The 19,957-nt window shown below is 39.5% G+C and overlaps 1 protein-coding gene across 3 annotated transcripts in view; it reads right to left on the reverse strand.

The window, feature by feature from the left end:
• Positions 1 to 19,957, reverse strand: part of LOC122809736 (capping protein, Arp2/3 and myosin-I linker protein 2-like) — a 1,549,910-nt gene that overhangs the window by 319,702 nt on the left and 1,210,251 nt on the right. For all 3 annotated transcript variants that reach the window (XM_044081444.1, XM_044081445.1, XM_044081446.1), the window contains exons 24-25: positions 10,651 to 10,826; positions 2,403 to 2,490 (exon numbers count right to left, since the gene is read on the reverse strand). In XM_044081444.1, coding sequence (XP_043937379.1) covers positions 2,403 to 2,490; positions 10,651 to 10,826 — 264 coding nt within the window. The remainder of the gene's footprint in view (positions 1 to 2,402; positions 2,491 to 10,650; positions 10,827 to 19,957) is intronic.

A 19,957-nucleotide genomic window follows, 5' to 3' on the forward strand; every position in this document is an offset into this window, starting at 1 on the left:
TGCTGATAACAAATATTGAAATAATAAATTCGCTCCTCTAATTTAAACAAGTCTCACTGCACCCATGAAGTCATATATACATTACCTCTAAGACAATCATACCTCATAGAGCGACAAATGTACTTTAGCTGTATTTCACAAAACAAACATCAGACTGAAGAGATAATGCAAAACTGCTTATTTTAAGTTGCCTTTTTTAGGACACATAAGCTTTTCCTGGTTAGGGGTCGCCACAGCGGATCACCTGTCCGTTCATGACTGGCAGTGGAGTTTTGCAGTGTCGAGTTGCCAGCCCGGCGCCCAACCTTCCACAGAAGGCACACACGCACGCACACACTCATGTGTAGGGCCAATTTAGAGTGTCCAATCCACCTACAGCATGTGTTTGGGATGTGGGAGGAAACCGGAGCACCCGGAGGAAACCCACATGACCACAGGGAGGACATGCAGACTCTGCACAGAAGACACCCCAGCAAAGGATCGAACTGGAGAACCTCTTGCTGTGAGGTGGCAATGCTAACCGCTGCACCACTGCAGCTGCCCAGATTAGTACTAGGCTAACGGCCCTAAATTCTGTTGACAACCAGTATAGGTACAGTGTAATCTTAGGGTGGTACAGTAGTTATACAATATTTACAATGGCTTGTAAGGTTAGTTAAGCTTCATTAGAGCAGACAAGGAGGAGAAGAGAAGGTGTAGTAGGTTAGTTATGTCCAGTGGAGCAGCAATAGCAAATGTAATGACTGTATCAATTTAAAAAAAATTCAGTATTCCAGTGGAACACAAAGCAAATGCAGTACAACTGTAGTTTAAAAGATAGGCAAATGCTCACTGAATTTCTGCAGTGTTATCGGGGAGGAGTAGCGAGCTGACTCGGAAATCGCACCATTAAGGAGTTATGGCCTTTACTTTTCTCTACCGTCTGCATGTTTAGCAAATTATTTTCAGAAAAAATAATAATAATGGTTACATTCAAAAATAATGATTACATTCAAACATGAACACTTTTGCTGTCTTTGAGCTATACATTGTACAGTTAGTGGATCCCTTGCAATGCAATGGCACAAGAAAAAGTCGACCAGACATTAGCTTGAAAGACCCTCTAATGCTACTGATGCTGACACCACTAAAGATTCAACTATCATATTTGGTTCCATCTAATCTGTGTGCATATGGGGAAAGGAGGAAGACTTTCTAGGGGAATAGAATTGAATTTTTTTCCTGTAAATAAAATACCCACAGTTGCAACTCAGTTTAAAGACTTACAACAGGGGAAGGTTATTACTCCTTTACGAGAAGCAGTAAACAGTAAGGTGAACATGGGATCTGTGCCTTCTGAAATCAATTAAGGACAGGACTTTACCAAGTAATCAAAGACAAATGATTAATTAAACCAAGTTGAAAATATTAGTACTATAAAGTCTGATTTTGAAGAAATGAAATATACTAAATTCAGACATTGTAACAGGTTTTACAGACAGTATGTTTAAAGGCATCTATATTACGGTGTCGAACGGGCTGCCAACGGAACGACCTTCTATCGACACACACCAAGCTATGACTCTAAAATGATCTAGAGTCAGATTAGTATTAACCCGGGAAACAAAAATTTAATCTTTTTTTTTTTGAAATGGCAGCCTTGGACTTGATATATGAAAGTATACATTTTTAGCCATTTGGACCCTATATTTCAGGACTAATTTGAGTGTCAAGATTTCAAACACTTAGTTTGAAGGGGCTTACCTCCAACTCACAGGATGCGCATTTCAGTGTTTCTGCATATGCCTGAGTGAGGATTGGGCTATGTCTATTTAAATCTGAATGTTCTTGATGAAGTCTGTACTTGAGACGATTCTTTTTGTGTAGTGCAGTTCAGGGTGTTGGGCTTGCAGAAGTAGCCACAGAGCTTATGAAGTATTAACCAAAACAACAAATGCTCAGGGTAGTAACACCTGTAGTAGTATTCTTAACATGTGTGCTTCTTCACACTAACATGCTGTCTGGCCTGATTTTAAAGCAGGAGGAGATCTCCCTACAGTTGGGCAATGCTGGTATTTAGGCATTAACTGACATGTGCATCACGTTAAAGGAGCTTTACCATGTACCACCAGCAAGGAACCTGTACTCATAGTAACTCGTTAGTCACATTATTTTAATATACATCTGAATATAGCTCTGCTTATGTTATTCACAGCTAGGCTTTCAGCTACTGCCCATAACAAGGCAGTGTAACATTGGCCAGACCTCCCTCATTTTCAGTAACATCTGCAAAATGTGAGACCACACCAAATTAAATTCAAGGCAGATTTTGGGCTACTTGCTTATCAAGCTCCTTGGTTTGCTTATTTTCAGAAGTAAAAGAAATCACCACAGTTTAGGAAAAAAAAATACACATCACTTACCAACTTCTGCTGTGCAACAGTTAGATCTTCTAACACTTCATCAATGATTTTTTCTGATATTGCAGCAGTAATTGATAGCTTAATCTCACTGAAAAGGAAGAGAGCCACAAATGTACCTTATCTGTATTTCACAAAACAAACATCAGACTGCAGAGATAATGCAAAACTGCGTAGGACACATATTTTGTCAGACATCTGACAATAAAATAAATAAATAATGAAATAAAAGCATTCCTTGAATGAGAATAAGGATTGTGTTACACATCGGGTACGGCTGTCTCTGCTTGAATACAGCCGTGCAGCTGTCTGTAAGGATCACCACCAGGTAAAATATTTCCGTTCATAGTTTACAGCTGCAGTGGCAATGCTTTTCCGCCGTATTGCTCTACGGCAAAGTGCTGCTGTAGTCATTTGGTTTCGGCGATGTAGCTCGCAGGGAAATGTCTTGCGAGCTACACGCCAGAACCCTAGATTGCTTTTTTATCATTGTGATTGTAACCTACATCTTACCTCCACCTTTCCTGTCTATCACTACTGTTGGACAGTATCTGCCAAGACTGAAATATAATAAAATATTGAAAAAGGATACGGGTTTGAACATGTTGAGTTATTCTCCACTTGGGAGTAAAACATTGAAATATTAAATGAAGTAAAACATTTACTTTTCTTTCCTGGGTTAATACTAGCCTGACTATCATTTTACAGTCGTGGTGGAATTTTTAATTTGGAGGCCACACTAGCAAGACTAACACTTGCCAAAGGTGGTTTAAGGCTAGATCAACATAGGTTGTCACGTGTTTTTTGGTGTACTGATTATGTATTAAAATCCTGTGCATTGCTCTGCTTCATAATAGTTGTCTTCTTATCCTGAAGTTTTAACTGGTGTGTGTGTGTGTGTGTGTGTGTGTGTGTGTGTGTGTGTGTGTGTGTGTGTGTGTGTGTGTGTGTGTGTGCAGTCATATCACTGTGTTTACATTTTGCATGTCTGAAATAGTGAGTACACGACTTGGAGAGTTAGATGGTTTACAGCAAGATAGTCTATCAGTTCCTATAAGAGGAATTTCTACAACACTGCACACATAGACCACTTGATTTTTTTCATTTTATTGATGACTTATTTATAACCAGGACACACAGCATTAACTCGTAAGGAATTATCCCAGAGACTCAACAGAATCCACCATCTATTAAACTCTTGTGTGTGTACTTGACTTCAAGTATAACTTTCATTAATAGTAAGGTTGCTATACAAAATGGGACATTACAGACATGTCCTCAGGAAACCATCTAACGGACTGACAGACAGGTGTATCCGGACAGAAGCAGTAATCATTCCAGCCACACAAAGAAATTAGTTATTTACAGTCAAGCACTTTGATATTACTGCATTTGTTTTAGTGAGGTAGAAAGAGACAGGCTGTTGACACAGCTGAAAGAAGCCACAGTTGCTCAAGGTCACTCTGCCAGGGAGTTTGACAGAGCTGTTGATTGAGCAATACAACTATCAGAAGAATATCTGCTTCAGTATAAAGAGAGGATTCAGAGTTTGACTAGTAGCAACATATCATCTGAAACTTAAAAACTATACAAAATTGTAAGGGACCTCAAAACAATGTTCAGTGAGGATGACAAGTTGACAGATATTTTTCAAGCACTCCTGCTGCTGTCATCTAAACAACCACTAAATCTAAACAATCTTCTTCTCAGAATCACACACCAGAACAGAACACAATACAAAATGGCAAGCAACCAAGATGTAAAACATGCCACATGATTCGTGTTGCTTCCAACATAATTTCACAGAACAGAAGTTTCAAAGTACAAGGTTCATTTATATGCACTTCAAAAATGTGTTTTATCTGATCAAATGAAGGAAATTTCCAGAGATAGGTTACTTAGGAGAAACAGGCCAGCCATTCAGAGCTAGGATGAATGCCCATAGAGTCACAGTTAGAAAAAAAATGACTGACAAGCCAATGTCAATACACTTTTCCCAGTCTGATCATTCTTTACCTGAAAGGACATTTCTATACACCTTTGAAAAAAAGAACAATGGAGATTAAGTTCATAGGTAGGTACTAGGCTATCTGCCCAAAGGCATTTATAAGCCTAGCCAGAATGTGTTGGCTTTCGCCGCCCCCTTAGATTAGTTCCTGTGCCTCTGTCCAGCAGAGTCACTGAAGTGATCCCAGAGGTAAACTTTCTGTTTCCCATCCACTCGTCAAGGTCTCTTTTGAAGAATCTTAGCGAGGAGCTCTGCCTAATGTAGATTGGGATCTTATTCCAAAGCATGGGAAGTATCTGGGACAGGAATCTATCCCTCCAGCATGTCCTATTTATTATAGTGGTAAGGTTTAGATCCCTAGAGCATGTGGCTCGAGGGGATAAGGTTTTTGTTTAGGTGGAGCATGTCCATCAATTCTGGGTTGGACATGGCCTTGTATGTCAGGCAGTGATCACCTCTGAGTAGGCGGTATGCAACCGAGTACAACTGGAATTTCTTCAGTCAAGCTTCATAGGGCATCTGTTTGAGGCCATTGATCCTCTTGGCGAGGTACTTCTGTGGTCTTTCCAGCTGTTGCAGGTGTCTTGTAATTTACATCCCAAATGGGGCGTTGTACTCTAAGATGGGTCTGATGAGTGATGAGTAGAGAGGCAGAATGACCTCTTTTGATCTGGATGCGAACCCTTTTGTGATTAGGTGGGCCACGTAGAAGGATTTTCTAACCACTTTGGCAATGTGATTATCAAAGGTGAGATTACTATCTACTTGGGTCCCCAGATCCCTTATTACATCTTCCGTATTTAAGGGACTACCACCTATGTGGTAGTTTGTGGGTACTTTGTTTTTTACAAAGGGGATCACTGTGCACTTTTTGGCACTTAGCTTGAGGCCACGATTTTAAAACCAGGTATCTGTCTCAGTGAGACCCTTTTGGAGGATGTCTGTGTCAGCCGGAGAGTCAATTATAGCCCTTAGTTTACAGTCGTCTACAAACTTGGTCAGCCATAGTCCTCCTGTGCTTGCCCGTACCTCTGAGAAGTATATGCTGAATAGGAGGGGTCCTGGGACTGAGCCCTGGGGAACACCACTTGTAACCAGTTTAGAGACGGACCTAGCTCCCGCAACTCTCACCATGTGGGTTCTGTCCATGAGCCAGTTGGCAACCCATCTTGTGACGTAGGGGTTTATATTCAGGCTGGTGAGCTTGTCTATAATACCAGAATGGGGAATGGTGTTGAAGGCCTTAGTGAGGTCTAGGCAGGCTGTGTGTACCACCTTTCCCTCATCTATATCCTTGGTAACTGTCTCAAAGAAGTCCACCAGGTTTAGGATGCATGATCTGCCTTTCACAAAGCCAAACTGGGTAGGGTCCAGTGTTTGGAGGTTCCCAATGTCTCCGTTAATGAGTTCCATGATGATGCGCTCCATAGCCTTGCAGACCAAGCTAGTCAGGCTTATAGGGCGATAGTTCCTGGGGTCTGTTGTGGCTCCACCTTTGTGGAGTGGAATAACCATTGCAGTGCGCCACTCTATGGGTATGTAGCCTGTGGAGAGGCTGAGTTTGAACAGTGTGTTTAGGTGAGGGGTTAGTTCGTCTTTGAGCTCGTGTAGGATGCAGCCTGGGACACGTCCATTGATGCTGTGTTTTTGACTTTGGAGAGGGCTGTTTTAACCTGAGTGTCTGTGATTTCAGGGACTCTACATTCTTCTGGTTTGGTTAATGGCCCTTTTGGGGGTGAGAGGGGGGGTGAAGTTTGCACTGAAACTGTCTACCAGGATGTTTGCGATATTGGTCGGTTCAATGTATTTTGTGCCATTCTGCACTAACTCCGAGCAGATCTGAGCATTGCCACTTAGATTCTTGACATAGCTAATGAATGCCTTGTGGTTGTCTTTGGAGTCCTTGGCAATTTTTCTTTCAAAGCTCGCCTTGGATGATTTTATGAGGGATCGTAGTTTCTTGCTGATACTGATCAGGGATGTCTTCCCTTCTTGAGATTTTACTCTTTTCTGTACTAGTTTCCTCCTTCTATTGTATAGCTTGTTTATGGCAGAAGTCCACCAGACTGGTTTCCTTTTCTTGGAGGAGTGAGTCTTGGTTTTGCTTGGGATGGTACGATCCATGCATTCTTGTAGTTGCCCGTAGAATGCATTAGTAAAGGATTTTGCAGCTTGGACAGTGTTATCCTTCAGAATGGGGGCTTTGAAACTTTCCACCTCGGTCTTAAGTAACATGAAGTTTGCTTTTGAAAAGTTTTTCATGGTGGCTTTCTTGTCCAGGGGTGGGGGGCGGAATATGGATATCCAAAGTGATTTGTTGATGGTCAGATCTAACCAGTGAGCAGTTGACCTCTAGTGTGGAACACCAGTCACCCATGTTGGTGATGACCAGGTCCAGTATGTTGTCACCTTTGGTGGGAGTTTTGACCAGTTGAACCAGGGTGTTTGAGTTTATAAATTCTAGGAAAAGTTGGGCAAGGGAGTTAGTACTTGAGTAGTTCTCCCAGTTAATGTTTGGGTAATTGAAATCACCCAATATTAGGGTGTTTGGCAGGACCTTTATGTTTCCCAGTGTTTCCAGAAACACAGAATGGGGGTCCTGGGACATGGTGGGTGACCTGTAGCAAGCTACAATTTGAATTGCAGTTTTGCCTATTGTTAGTTGCACGTGGATGATCTTTGAAGCATCATGCTGTGCCACTAACCTGGAGGTGAGGGTATCCTTGATGAATATGGATACACCCCTGCCTTTTGTATTTCGGTTTGGGTTCTGTGGCTGAAATGTATGGTATGAGTTTGTAGCCTAGTAGTGCTGGGGTGCTCTCTGGAGCCTTATACCAGGTTTCTGTTACTGCACATATATCGATTTTCTCCATACTGAGGAGTGCCTTGAGTGCGTGCATTTTGATGTTTAGACTTCTGGCATTGAGTAGTATTACCCTCAGTTTTTTGTTACTTGTGCTATTTATGGTGGTGGGTTTGTCTTTTGAGCTTTGCCTAAAAAAGGCACTATGGGGGTGGCAAGAGCCTTGGTAAGTATTCAAAAGCCTAAGGGTGACAGGTGCAAGCTATCTCTAGCAAAGCAGCGTGGCTTGTCGAGTATGTCATCCCAGGTGGACAGATACTGGATCCCCTTTGAATGACACCAGAAACTTAGCCAATTGTTGAAATCGAGAATTTTTTCTTTATATCGTGGTATCATTTTTGGTGAGGGCAGGATGCTACTCAGGGTCAGGGTCATACCGGCCTGGGCTATGTGATCAGAAAGCTCTTCCATGTCTCTTTTCATGTAGTCCAGGGAGGTACGGCTCAGGTCATTCACACCAACATGGACAATGACAGACTCATATTTGTACTTGTTCTGGAGTGACCTGAGTGCTTGTGCTATGTGGTGGATCCTGGCACCCAACAAGCAGCTAACAGTAACCTTCTCCTTATTCAGCCTAGTGAGTGGGACATCAGTGTGCCTGACTACAGAGTCACCTATTATTAGTATGTTGGGTATGTTATTTTGCCTTAAGGGCTGTGATTGCATGGCACACTGGTTTTGTGAAGTATGTGTTTCATGGTTTGTGTTGGGGGGGTTGGAGGTTGCTTGGATGTTTGCTTTGGAGTTCTCTGTTGGTTTTGCAGATTTTTATTTAGAGCCTCCGAGTATGTTTCCATGTATTTATGTGTGTTTTTTGCCGGTGCTAGTTTAATGGGTCTATGTAAGACTGGTGGTGTGAAGTTAATTCAATTGTTCAATGTGAAAATCAGGGGTTTAAATCTTGATATTGGTTGTATGACATACTCCAGTACCCAGCTTCTTCTTTTGAGCAACAATGGACAGAAAAGAATATATACTGAAAAGCAACATTTTTTTTCTGGTAATGCATGATGAATTTACCCTGAGTCCAAACTGCTAACGATCTCAGAATATTAACAGTAACTGTTAAGATTACTTGGGTCTATGTTTTAGCACAAGAGTAGTTACTCTTGTATAAGGTAACATTCTGGTCAGAATAGTAGTAAACATAAGCTTAACAGTCAGTAAGGCCTTAATCTTCAGACAATTTTAACAGTATCACATTTTTTTTCCAGTATTTAAGAACCTTAGGCTAACATTACAACCCATTTTTCTTTCTCTCTCTTTCTCTCAGTTAGTTAAACCACAGCCTGTGTGGTGTATTAACAGCATACAGCAATCGTTAATTCTAACCCTGTATAGCCAACAATAAAATAAATAAATAAATAAATAAATGTTTTTCACTTTGTAGTCCTTTCCTTTTCTGGGCGGCCACAGTGGTGCAGCGGTTAGCATTGCTGCCTCACAGTAATAGGCTCTCCGGTTCGATCCTCGGCTGGGGTGCCTTCTGTGTGGAGTTTGCATGTCCTCCCTGTGGTCATGTGGGTTCCTTCCAGGTGCTCCAGTTTCCTCCCATATCCCAAAGACATGTTGTAGGTGGATTGGACACTCTAAACTGGCCCTATGTGTGAATGTGTGCCTTCTGTGGAAGGTTGGGCGCAGGGCTGGCAACTCGACTCTGTAAAACTCCACTGCCAATCATGAGCGGACAGGTGATCCGCTGTGGCGACCCCTAAATGGGAAAAGCCTGAAGAAGAAGAAGAAGTCCTTTGCTTTTCTGTCATTGTGCACTGGACACTATTGCTAAGTCATATATTCTGTTGACCAGAATATCTATTTCACAAAGACTAATTGTTTAGACCGACTAACAACTTACAAATTCTAACTTCTTGTTTTCCTTCTCTGGATTTATCTAATCTCCCTTCATATATTTTTGCTTTCAGTTTTATTGTCTAATTAAATGTCAGAGCAGTCTCTCTGAGCATTATCTTCTATGCAAAATGACCCCTTTATTTTTTTATACCAATGCATAACTCTGACTTCTACAGTTTCAGTCTCTCTCTCTCTCTCTCTCTCTCTCCCCCTCTCTCTCTCTCACACACACACATCGATAGACACACACACACACACAAACACACACACACACACACACACACACACACACACACACACACACACACACACACACACACACTGGGCAGCAGGCCTTTCTCCTATTCATAACATGCTTCTTGCTCCTCGAATGCACCGTGCAGTTCATGCTGTCTTCTCCTTTATGTTAGTTAATGATCGGTCCAAATATTTCCTGTATAACTAAAAATGAATTAACAAAACCAGTTGTCTTCAAAACATAGCTAGTTCTCTTCTTCTCAAATTGTGCTGAATTGTCTAGTATGTATGTATGCTACCTGAAAATAAACTGTTTTCTCTTGCCTTAGTTATGTTAGGTTTAGACATTACAGCCAATAAAGTCCTGTTCACATGTAAAGTAAATAAATAATAAAGTGGGGCATTTTCCAGCAGAAAATAACTGAAGGCAAAATTTAATTTTATCTTCTCATAAAGACCACAGCCTCTGATAAACGGAGCCAAAACTATCCACAAACTGCTTAATCAAGCATTCCCTGAATCTGAAACACAAACTGTAGTTTGGTCTGCATTACCTTATAGAAAAAAGTCTTCATCAAATGCCTCTTTGTCAACCAATAAACAGCAAACTCCCAAATCTCCAAATGGCCACATCAGTGAATTTTTTCCCAGGGGAAAAAAACGCTTGGCCAACCAAAAACCAAACAAGCTTTCAAACCCTACAAAGTGGGGGGCTATGCCCCCCATACCCCCCTAACTAAATGTACTAACTCTGAGATTGCACTATAGTGGGGAAAAGGACAAATTCCCAACGATGGTCAAGCGTTTTTTCCCCTGGGAAAAAATTTGCTGAAGTGGCGGGTTGAAGATTTGGGAGTTTGCTGTTTATTTGTTGACAAAGAGGCATTCAATGAAGATGTTTTGATAAGGTAATATAGACCCACTGTAGTTTCATAGAAGCCTTCCTCAACAAAATAATCTACCCTTTGGTGCTACACCCTCAATGAAGTATTAAGCGCTTCCCCATTGTGTGTTTTTTTTCTTAAGCCGGGGGAGTTCTGGCATGTTGGTTTCTACAAAAAAAATGCTTGGTTAGTTCATTGTCAGTGGAATTTAGTGGAACCTGTGAAACAGTTAAGATGTTAAATGTCACATTTCAGATTCTCTTTTCTGTGCCTTATTAAGTGTATCTTGCATTCAGTATAATTATTATAATTATTAGACCAGATAACATACACTGAAAGTACATCTGCATTTAGGATAGTCATAAAACAACAGTTATTCAATAAAATAAAAGTGATCCAAACCTCAGTTTATTGAAAACATCGATGCCAGCTTGCTCTACAAGCACATTCTGTACGAAACCTTTTTCTAGAAGCATTTTGTTCGACAATCTGTTGATGTACTGCTCCCACATGTCGGATTTCTGCATTACTTTTGGGCAAAGAGTTCTTGTTGTGTACATCATAGCCTGCAGGAAGTTCTGTTTAAAGTAAAATTATTACAGGCTATTAGAGACACACAAAGACAGCAAAGAAGTGTACATGCTGTAGTACAGGCTTGTTTAAGTAGGTCTAAAGGAGGCAGTAATACAGGTTTAGGCAGCCAATGAAGTCTATATACACAAAGAAACAAAAGCATGGATAACATAAATAATTACACATATACTGCATTCAGAAATTTATAAATGAATGCAATATTGCTTGCCTAATGACTGGTTGATCAGATCAACTGATCTGTCAGATTTGCTTGAGCACAGGAGCTCGATCTTAAAGTTGCTCATGTCACTGAAGATCAAGATGTGTAAAAGTGAGATGCTACTGCTCCCATGTATCTGATTAATATGCTCTCTGTTCTTACAGCCTGCTAGAAAAATTGCCCGACTGGATTTATACTATAATCTTTTTTCTTACCATGGAAGTACTATATATATATATATATATATATATATATATATATATATATATATATATATATATATATATATATATATATATAAAACTCCATATAATGCAGTCTCAATAGCTCAACAGGTAACACGCAGAAGGCCGTGAGCTATATTCCCATATTAGAAAGTTCAATTAATTTTCTGATACTGATAGTGCACTGCAGGAACAGGGGATGCTGCACTCATGGGTGTGCAGTTCTTCAGATAAGACCTTTATCCAAGGCCCCATCTGCCTGAGTTGGTGGTAGCTCAGGTGGATGTAAAACATCCCATGGCATTTATCGTAAAGAATAGGAGAGGTTCTCCAGTGCCTTGGCCACACTTCCACTTGTCAGAATTAATTTTGCCTTGAGTCTCTCCTTAAAAGAGGTGATTTGACTAGTGGGACTAACCTGGTCAACAAAGTATAAATAAATAAAATAGAAAATAACAAGAGTTCATTTTAAGGCTATAATAAAATATGAAATTGCATGAGATGCTAAATGTGAAACAATGTGACTTTATAATGACTTACATTATGATGTGCTATAGTGCACATTGCTGACTTGTATTGCAATAAGTAAATAAAATGTCACAATATGTTGCAGTGAAATCTGTAATATATGAAGGAATATTATATTCTGCTGTGCCTTGATTAAGCTATAATATGTAAATATGCATTTTAATGGGCCAGGTGACTTTATAGGCTTGCCAAGCAAAAAACCCTGATCTCTTTATCAGTAGCAGTGGCTGTCACATGGAATGTGTGGGATAAAAAACACTGCAGTCTACAAACAGATCATTTCCAGTTTCAGAATTACTGAATGTGTAGCTATGCTTGTTAGAGGATGTCACTGGACACTGCCAAATGGTACTTTAAAACTAGACAGCTTTTTGTGAGATGCTGGAGAGAAGTTTTCAGACTACTGGTGGTGCTGTCTCTTCCTTACAGTACTTTATGGCAAAAGTAGTCCCTACCATCCATGATTATCAGATATTTTTGGTTTCTACATAAAAATGTATAAGTGAGGTGGGCATAATGGTTGAGATATGTGCCTTATAGACACAACGTGTAGGGTTTCATTCTCACATGGGTTAATTGGCTTGGCTTAAAATGGCCCCCATTGGCAGTTAGCCTAGTACTAAACTATTAGCCTATGTAAAACACTACCTTACAGTATATCTGTGTACAGATCTTTGTTGTGATTATCTGTAGTGAATATGCAATATTGTATATTTCTAGCCATTACAATCTTGCAATCATTTTGATATGAAGCCTTTAAAAGAAGCTGCTATCTTTTACTCAGCTATATTAATCCTGGCATATAACAAGAATCTGCCACCAAGTGTCACGCTACTTGGTCTGAGGTGAGCGGTATGGTGTCACTACAGAAAACATGCAAACATATTGAGAGAGGAAAAAACATAGATTATTTAGCCCGTCTAAGGAATGCAGCCAAACCCCACACAACTGTCATCCCATATCACTGTCTTGTCATTTCTGTGCTCTATCTCAAGCAGAAATTAACTTTATTAACAGGAATTCAAAAGAACCCACAGAGAGGAAAGACAATAGCTCGGTTAATAATAGGGAAGGAGAAGCATCCACTATGAATAATAAATACCAGCCAGCACACTCCCAGCATCCCTAAAACACAAAGATTTGTTTGTTTTTAGTACAGGACAAGCTCAGCTGCGCTCCCTCTGGCCCAAACATATATAAATATACCAGCAGTGAGATCACACACATTTAGAGACCAAGGAAAAAGTTAGGAAAGCACAAAGCTCATCTTCTTGCTTTTCTCTGCCACAACAGGCTGACAGCAACATTCCAGGTTCAATGTTCTGAGTGTTGACCAACTGCTAAAGGAAAGCAGTAGGGCTGTCAAGGGGACTGCACCCACATGGTCACTGACATGAACAGTAATGACGTTATGTCAAGGGTCATTTCAGCAATGCTGAGAATGCCACACCACCCATCTCTGAGACCTCTGTATAAGATCTATACCTGGTCAGCATCTTATTATTTGAAGGAAAGATAAAACAGATCCTTAGTTATTGTTCACTGATTCGAGTGCTTGGATTACTATGTCTGAATAAAAAGATACCATTTAATCCATCTGCCTCACTATAGGTTATGGACGCCTCTAGCTCACAGGACACTATATTTTCTGCATGAACACATGGCATATTGACTACAGACCACGAAAATAGCAACCTTGACAAAACACATGTGCACTCGGTCCTAGGGAAGGCTCAGAAAAGATGTGGGGGATGACATTTATGTCATGGCATATGGGATGGACAATCAACAGGCTCAAATCATTATCCTAGCAACCATTACTGGACATTGTAGAAACTATCCACATCTCATATCAGGCACAGATCCCAGTACATGAAATGTTAGCATTAAATGTCCAGTGTTGTAAAAGATCACTACAGTTTCTAGATGACCAAAACAGGAAACATAAATTGTGTCACTGAATTATTCTCTATGCATCATGTAACTTTGGACAGTATGACAAATTAATGTTAAAATAAAGAATTCTTTCATCTGCGAATTATATATATATATATATATATATATATATAGTAATATAGTGAGAGGTATATTCAACACTCTACACTACTTGTGAATTGAAATGACACTATATATGCAAGTAAGTATGGAAAGGACTGGCCGTTGTTAAAATGTATATGTTATATTAATGCTGTAGGTATAAAAGTGCTGTTATACCAACATATATATGCTGTTCCACAGCTTTGCTCTCCTCTGTCCTGCACATCCTTTAACACTGCTAACTGGTTTAATTTTAAAACTAAATAGTGTGGTGGTCCTACTGGTGGGAATGGGTTATTTGAGTTGATTGCTCTTCCAAAATTGTGACAAGACCTACTTGTAAAGCACCTTTCTGACATCAGACTCACTACAGCACTATCAGTGGCTGGCAGCTACCACAGCACCACAGAAGTGGGGCAGAAAGCTCTTCAATTCTTCATTTAGAAGCGGTCTTATTTTTTAAAAGAAAATAAAAATGTCTGAATGAAGAGCTTTACAGTTTCCCATTGTTCTTTTGTGATAACCACTATCAGCAACAGTTAGGGTACTACAGCTTTCAAAACTGTAACAGTTAATGTTACAATGCTTTTCTTTGGCGTTTGTAGCACATGGAAGCAGGTTAATCACCAAGCACTACAAAGGATTACAATTATGTCTCTTCGGTCATTACCCTGCTTGTTATTTATCCAGTATTACTTTTACATAGGGGTACCTCAAAATCAAGAAGGATAGTGATCTCTGTAAATATGTATCTGACTTCAAATCAGTTATACAAGAATAATGCTGTAAAGCAAATCTTGATTGTTTCAAGTGCGCTCGCGAGCGTGTGTGTGTGTGTGTGTGTGTGTGTGTGTGTGTGTGTGTGTGTGTGTGAATCAGACACATGAATCACAGAATATACTGTGAAGCACAGAAAAATTAGGGGACTATAGCTGTGGCCTGACCAGAACAAAATAAGAACATACACTTCTGATAGCCATAGCATACAGATGGCAAGCTCAACAGACTATTGCTGAGGGCAAGCAGCACTGAGCATGCAAAGAATAATGACTGCAAGTGTATATTACTAGGCACCCACAGTGATACCCACTTTGGAAGTTGTACTGTGCATATCAACATATGCCATGGGGGTGATTGAAGAGATATTACGACACACCAAGTGTGTTGAGATGCACAACCCATGCACAGAGGTAATGAATTATAAACAATTTTTTCCTCTTCTCATAATCTTCATCAATTATAACAAAATGTACACAGCAACTAGCCATGTGGTAAAATACTCCTTGCCAATATTCACCCTTAGATCTTACCTCCTCCAGGGTTGGAGTGAATTTATGAATACCCATCCAACTGTCTAATTTTTTTCTTAAAGGAAGATAGTGCGTCACATTGCTTGATCTGGAGTGGAAGTTTGTTTCAGAGAAGGGGTAGTTATTATGTCACACATTTGTCACTCTGCCATGATTTCTTGATTTACTGTAGCAGGTTCAGATCTCTGGTTCTAGTGTTCATTGACCCATTTGATTTCTGGAGGAATAAAATGTCTTAGATCACCAGATTCCTAACAGCCCTGAAGGCAAGGCACAGATCACCCCTAAGGATTCTACAGGACCACCATCCTCTTTAGGCCCATGATCTTTTTATTAGAAACCTTTGGGGTCTCTCCAACTGCTCATGTGTTTAGTATGATACATTCTACAGGGAGCATTCTATTCTATTCTGTGATGGGCCTGATCAGTGCAGAATATAGAGGGGTAAGGACTTCTTTGGATCTATGGGAAATACTCTTTGGTATCAGTTGTGCAAGACAGAAGGATTTCCTAACCACTGTTACAGCATGATGATCAAAGGTCAGGGAGTTATCTACTCATGTTCCAAATTCTGTCCTAACATATTCATTTTGGAGTGAGGTGTTTTCTATACTATACACTGAGTGGAAGATTAGTAAGCCAAATGTAACAGTATTTAATTTTTTAGCATTTAATTTCATCTCACCAGCTTTTAATAGGTGTATAATCAAGTTGTAGCTTTTGCATATCAGAAGGGAATTTAAGTATAATTATCAGCAAACACTATTAAACAAAGTTACTGATTTGTAGGTCAGAGAAGTATATACCGAACAGCACAGATTCCATCACAAAGCTCTCTGGTACCTCACTGGTTACTTTCCTGTTTTCTGAGGACACCCTGCCACCTTCACAATGTGGGTTCAGTTTTTAGCCAATTAGCAATCCATCTAACTACAGAGGGATCAGTTTGGATTGTATTTAGCTTGTCAATAATGTTGGCATGTGGTACAGTATCAAAAGCCTTGGTGAGGTCAAGGTATGCTGTATGGACAGCATTAATCGCTGTCCAAGGCTTGCATTACCATCTCAAAAAATTACCAGATTCATTAGAGAGGATTTGCCCTTAGCAAGGCCAAACTGCTGGAGATCAAGTCTTTTAATTTTTTTATATCATAGTTTATTCGGTGTGTTATGACCCATTCCTTGGTCTTGCAAACCAGGCTCATCAGGCCAACAGATCTGCAATTCCAGAGGTCCATGGTGAGGTTTTCCTTGTGAAGAAACATTACAACTGTTGCGGGCCAAACCTCAGGGCAAAGCCATTAAGTAATCTCAGGTTAAACAGTTGTAGGAATGGGTCCATCAGTGTATGTTTAACTCTGTTCAGCAGGCAGGCTGGTATGTTATTATCATGTCCCACTGAGGGTGTATGTTTTTATTTTGAAAAATAATTTTGTGATAATAAGGAGTCTGAGGTCCTTGGGTAACCATGTGTTTTATATAGATTTTCCCTGGGTGAAATATACATTGACTGTTTCCCAGTATATTTGTTATATCCAATTAATCAGGGCAGAGAGGTAGTGTCATTTAGAATATATTCAGAGCAATGTTAGGTGCTATTTTGTAACTTCCTGATGTACGTTAATAAGGATTTGCAATTATCTTTGGCTTCTGATGCCAGCTTAAGTTCATGAGAAGTCTTAATGATAATATTACATGTACTGTACTCAAAGAAACAACACACACACACACACACACACACACACACACACACACACACACGCACGCACGCACACACACACACTTCCCAGCCTCAGCTTCATTCTGCATTCTGAAAGGCAAAGCCTTAATGTTTTGAGGTCCTTAGACACATTGCAGAATATAGTCCAAGTAAGACTGTATCTGCTCTTTCAGCAGTTCACTCTGTTTTCAAAAGAAAAAAAATGATGGTTTATTATTGTCTATACAAAATAATCTAGGGTAGGGCATCAGAATGTGTTTACTTCCTCTGCCTCTCAACAGCAATCAAGCTTTCTTGTGACTTAAACAGACTTGCTGTTGCCATTATAGAATGAAGAGAAGATCAATTTATAAAAGTCAATTTATAGACTAGTCTGTCTGTCTTTGTTTCTGTTTTTTTTCCAGCCACAGTTTCCATGAAGGAGCCTTAAAGTGGCTATTTTGTGATACCAACATATGACACAGCACATTCATCATTTGTCTCTGTTCTTTTACACGTTAAGTCAAATACACAATGCACCTGATACTGACTGCTTACTAGTTAGATCATGTGACCTAGGAAAACAATGTATCAGCACTGCTTTCCATGTATCTCCTCTGTCTTCCTTTTATAAACAAGGATTAATCCAAGCTGTCTTTATAGATATTGCATTACAACTGCTGTTATGACAACTCATAAACTGTTACCATTTTTGGTACCCACTATAAGTTGACACTTGAATTATGACCCCCCCTCCTTCCTATGGCTCTATGCCACACATCTAATTCAAGGCACAGAGTATAAGCACATACATATTTGAGAACTGCATTAGGCCTTCTGTAAATTTTTCTGTTTAGAGACTGTTACTATCTGCCCTTGTTAGCACTTGTCAAACAAAGACATGACTGTGGCCATTCCCAACAGACAGAATAGCACACTGCAAATGCATGACATCTTAAAGTGCAGTATAACAGGGCAACACTTTAAAGGTTGCCAACCATCAGCTGTGCTGTTGGCATTCAGAACAAGTGCAAAAATAAACTTCTTTCCTTGCATTTGTTAAGAGACTACACAACTCATCCTTGATTTTGTCTCATATTTTTGCCCTGCGTCTCATAAAGTCTTTGCATTTTTTGTAAATCACTAAGGATTGCCGTCAGTCAATAATGCCAGGCATTAAAGTATTCTTCTTGCTCTGAAGATGCATTGTGATACTCTATTATCTTTCTAAGTCAATTGCAGAAACTTTTATAAAATGTCCCTGATTTGAGGCCTTTGTCTCCCTATTATTTTTTTACTTTGTTTAGAATTCTTGAGCAAAGAAACTGTGGCTGTGTTATGCAATTGCTAGCAAAAATCATTATCAAGCATGCAACCATCTGGGAAAATCTCCTCCTAAAGGATTTTCATCTTTTTTGCTTAGTTTTATGTGGAAGATGGCCATAATCCAGCCATTGTCAACCCCTTTTCCCATTTTTGAACATGGGGTCAGGGTGTCACTTCAACAGTGACAATCATCTAGAACTAAGGTTTACACCTCCAGCTGGCTAGCCCCGCAGAGGTAATTCATCTGTACCACACACTTGCACACACACTTACACCTAGGGCCAATTTAGAGCGTCCAATCCACCTGCCAAATGTCTTTAGAGTATGGAAGGAAACCGGAGCACCCAGAGGAAACCCACACAAACACAGGGAGGACCTGCAAACTCCACACAGAAGGCACCTGAAAATCAAACTGGGGAACCTTTTAATGTGAGGCGACTGCTAACCGCTGCATCACTGCACCACCAAAGATATCCATAATATAGGGTACTTAAAGTTCTGTGTTTTAATAAAAAAAATATCCTGATGTACTGAGCAAAAACTTATAATTTATTTATTGTCATTTATTTACCAGAAAAGTCTGACTGGCCAACAAAAAAAAAAAACTTTTCAGATGAGGCTTGGGAAGCAAAGTTCCAGAAAAATATAATATGCAAGTAAAAAAATATTGAATTGCAAAATACAAGTATGAAAAATGTAAATTATACAACAATATTTGATACAAAGAATGAAAATGGAATTTAATATCAATGTACAATTTATAAATAGGCTTTATAGAACTAAGTAAAAAAATGAGGTAACATCAACTAAGTTTCTAAGAAGAAAGAATACAAAACATAACATAAAATGTCTTGCAGTACAACATATCTAAACACAATGTATAAAAGTATAGCATCTGTTGCCTACTTCCACAAGTTTAACTGGATATACCAGCCTTTTTTTTTTCCATTGCTTTGATCAAGAGAAAATACATGCTAAACCCTAAACAGGAAATGGATGGGTTGTGCCATAAAAATGAACTTGGACATAAAAAAAAAACAAGAAAAAAATAGAAGTCGGGTGAATCAACCCAAGTTAAGTCCTAACATCCATAATTATGTTAATTTGTTGCTATTACAGATAGATATGTTCACTTAAATTACTTATGCATTTTTGGAACAGGACTTAGTAGATCATTTTAAGTCTAGACAATTTCTCTCTTTGTGCTCAAAAAAAACCCTTTCTCATTTGGTTATAGACTGGCCTTATCTATATCATTTTTACCCCTAATAAGAATAACTAGGATCATACCATAGATAATTTGATGCATAGACTAAAGCATTTAGAAGCTGCCTCTGTCCATTAGTTGTACAGGGGGCAGTTAGAGGGTAAATTTTCTGTTTACCCTCCAGAGATATAACTTACTCTTGAAAATGGACAGGCTTGAACTTTGTTTTATGTGGATAGGGAGTCTGTTCCATAGCAGCACTATCATCTGCGAAATATACCTTTCCCTCCAAACTATTTTGTCGATGTTGTAGAAGAAGCTTAGATCCCTAGACTAAATATTTCTGATGCCATCTGCTTGCTGATGTGCAATAAATCCATCAATAATGGGTCGGAGGATGCCTTGCTTGCCAGACAAAGGTCACCTCTTAGCAGTCTGTAGGATACAAAGTATAATGACAGGCTTTGAGTCAATCCATATAGGACATGCTATTTAGGCCTTGTATCCTTTTAGAAGGTATCGCTGTGGGCGTTCCAGTTGTGGCATGCATCTAGATACATGCCAAAGGGAGGCATTATATTCAAT

Source organism: Protopterus annectens, chromosome 8.part0, assembly GCF_019279795.1.
Source record: "Protopterus annectens isolate FY-2018-M chromosome 8.part0, PAN1.0, whole genome shotgun sequence".
Classification (NCBI taxonomy): Eukaryota; Metazoa; Chordata; order Ceratodontiformes; family Protopteridae; genus Protopterus; species Protopterus annectens.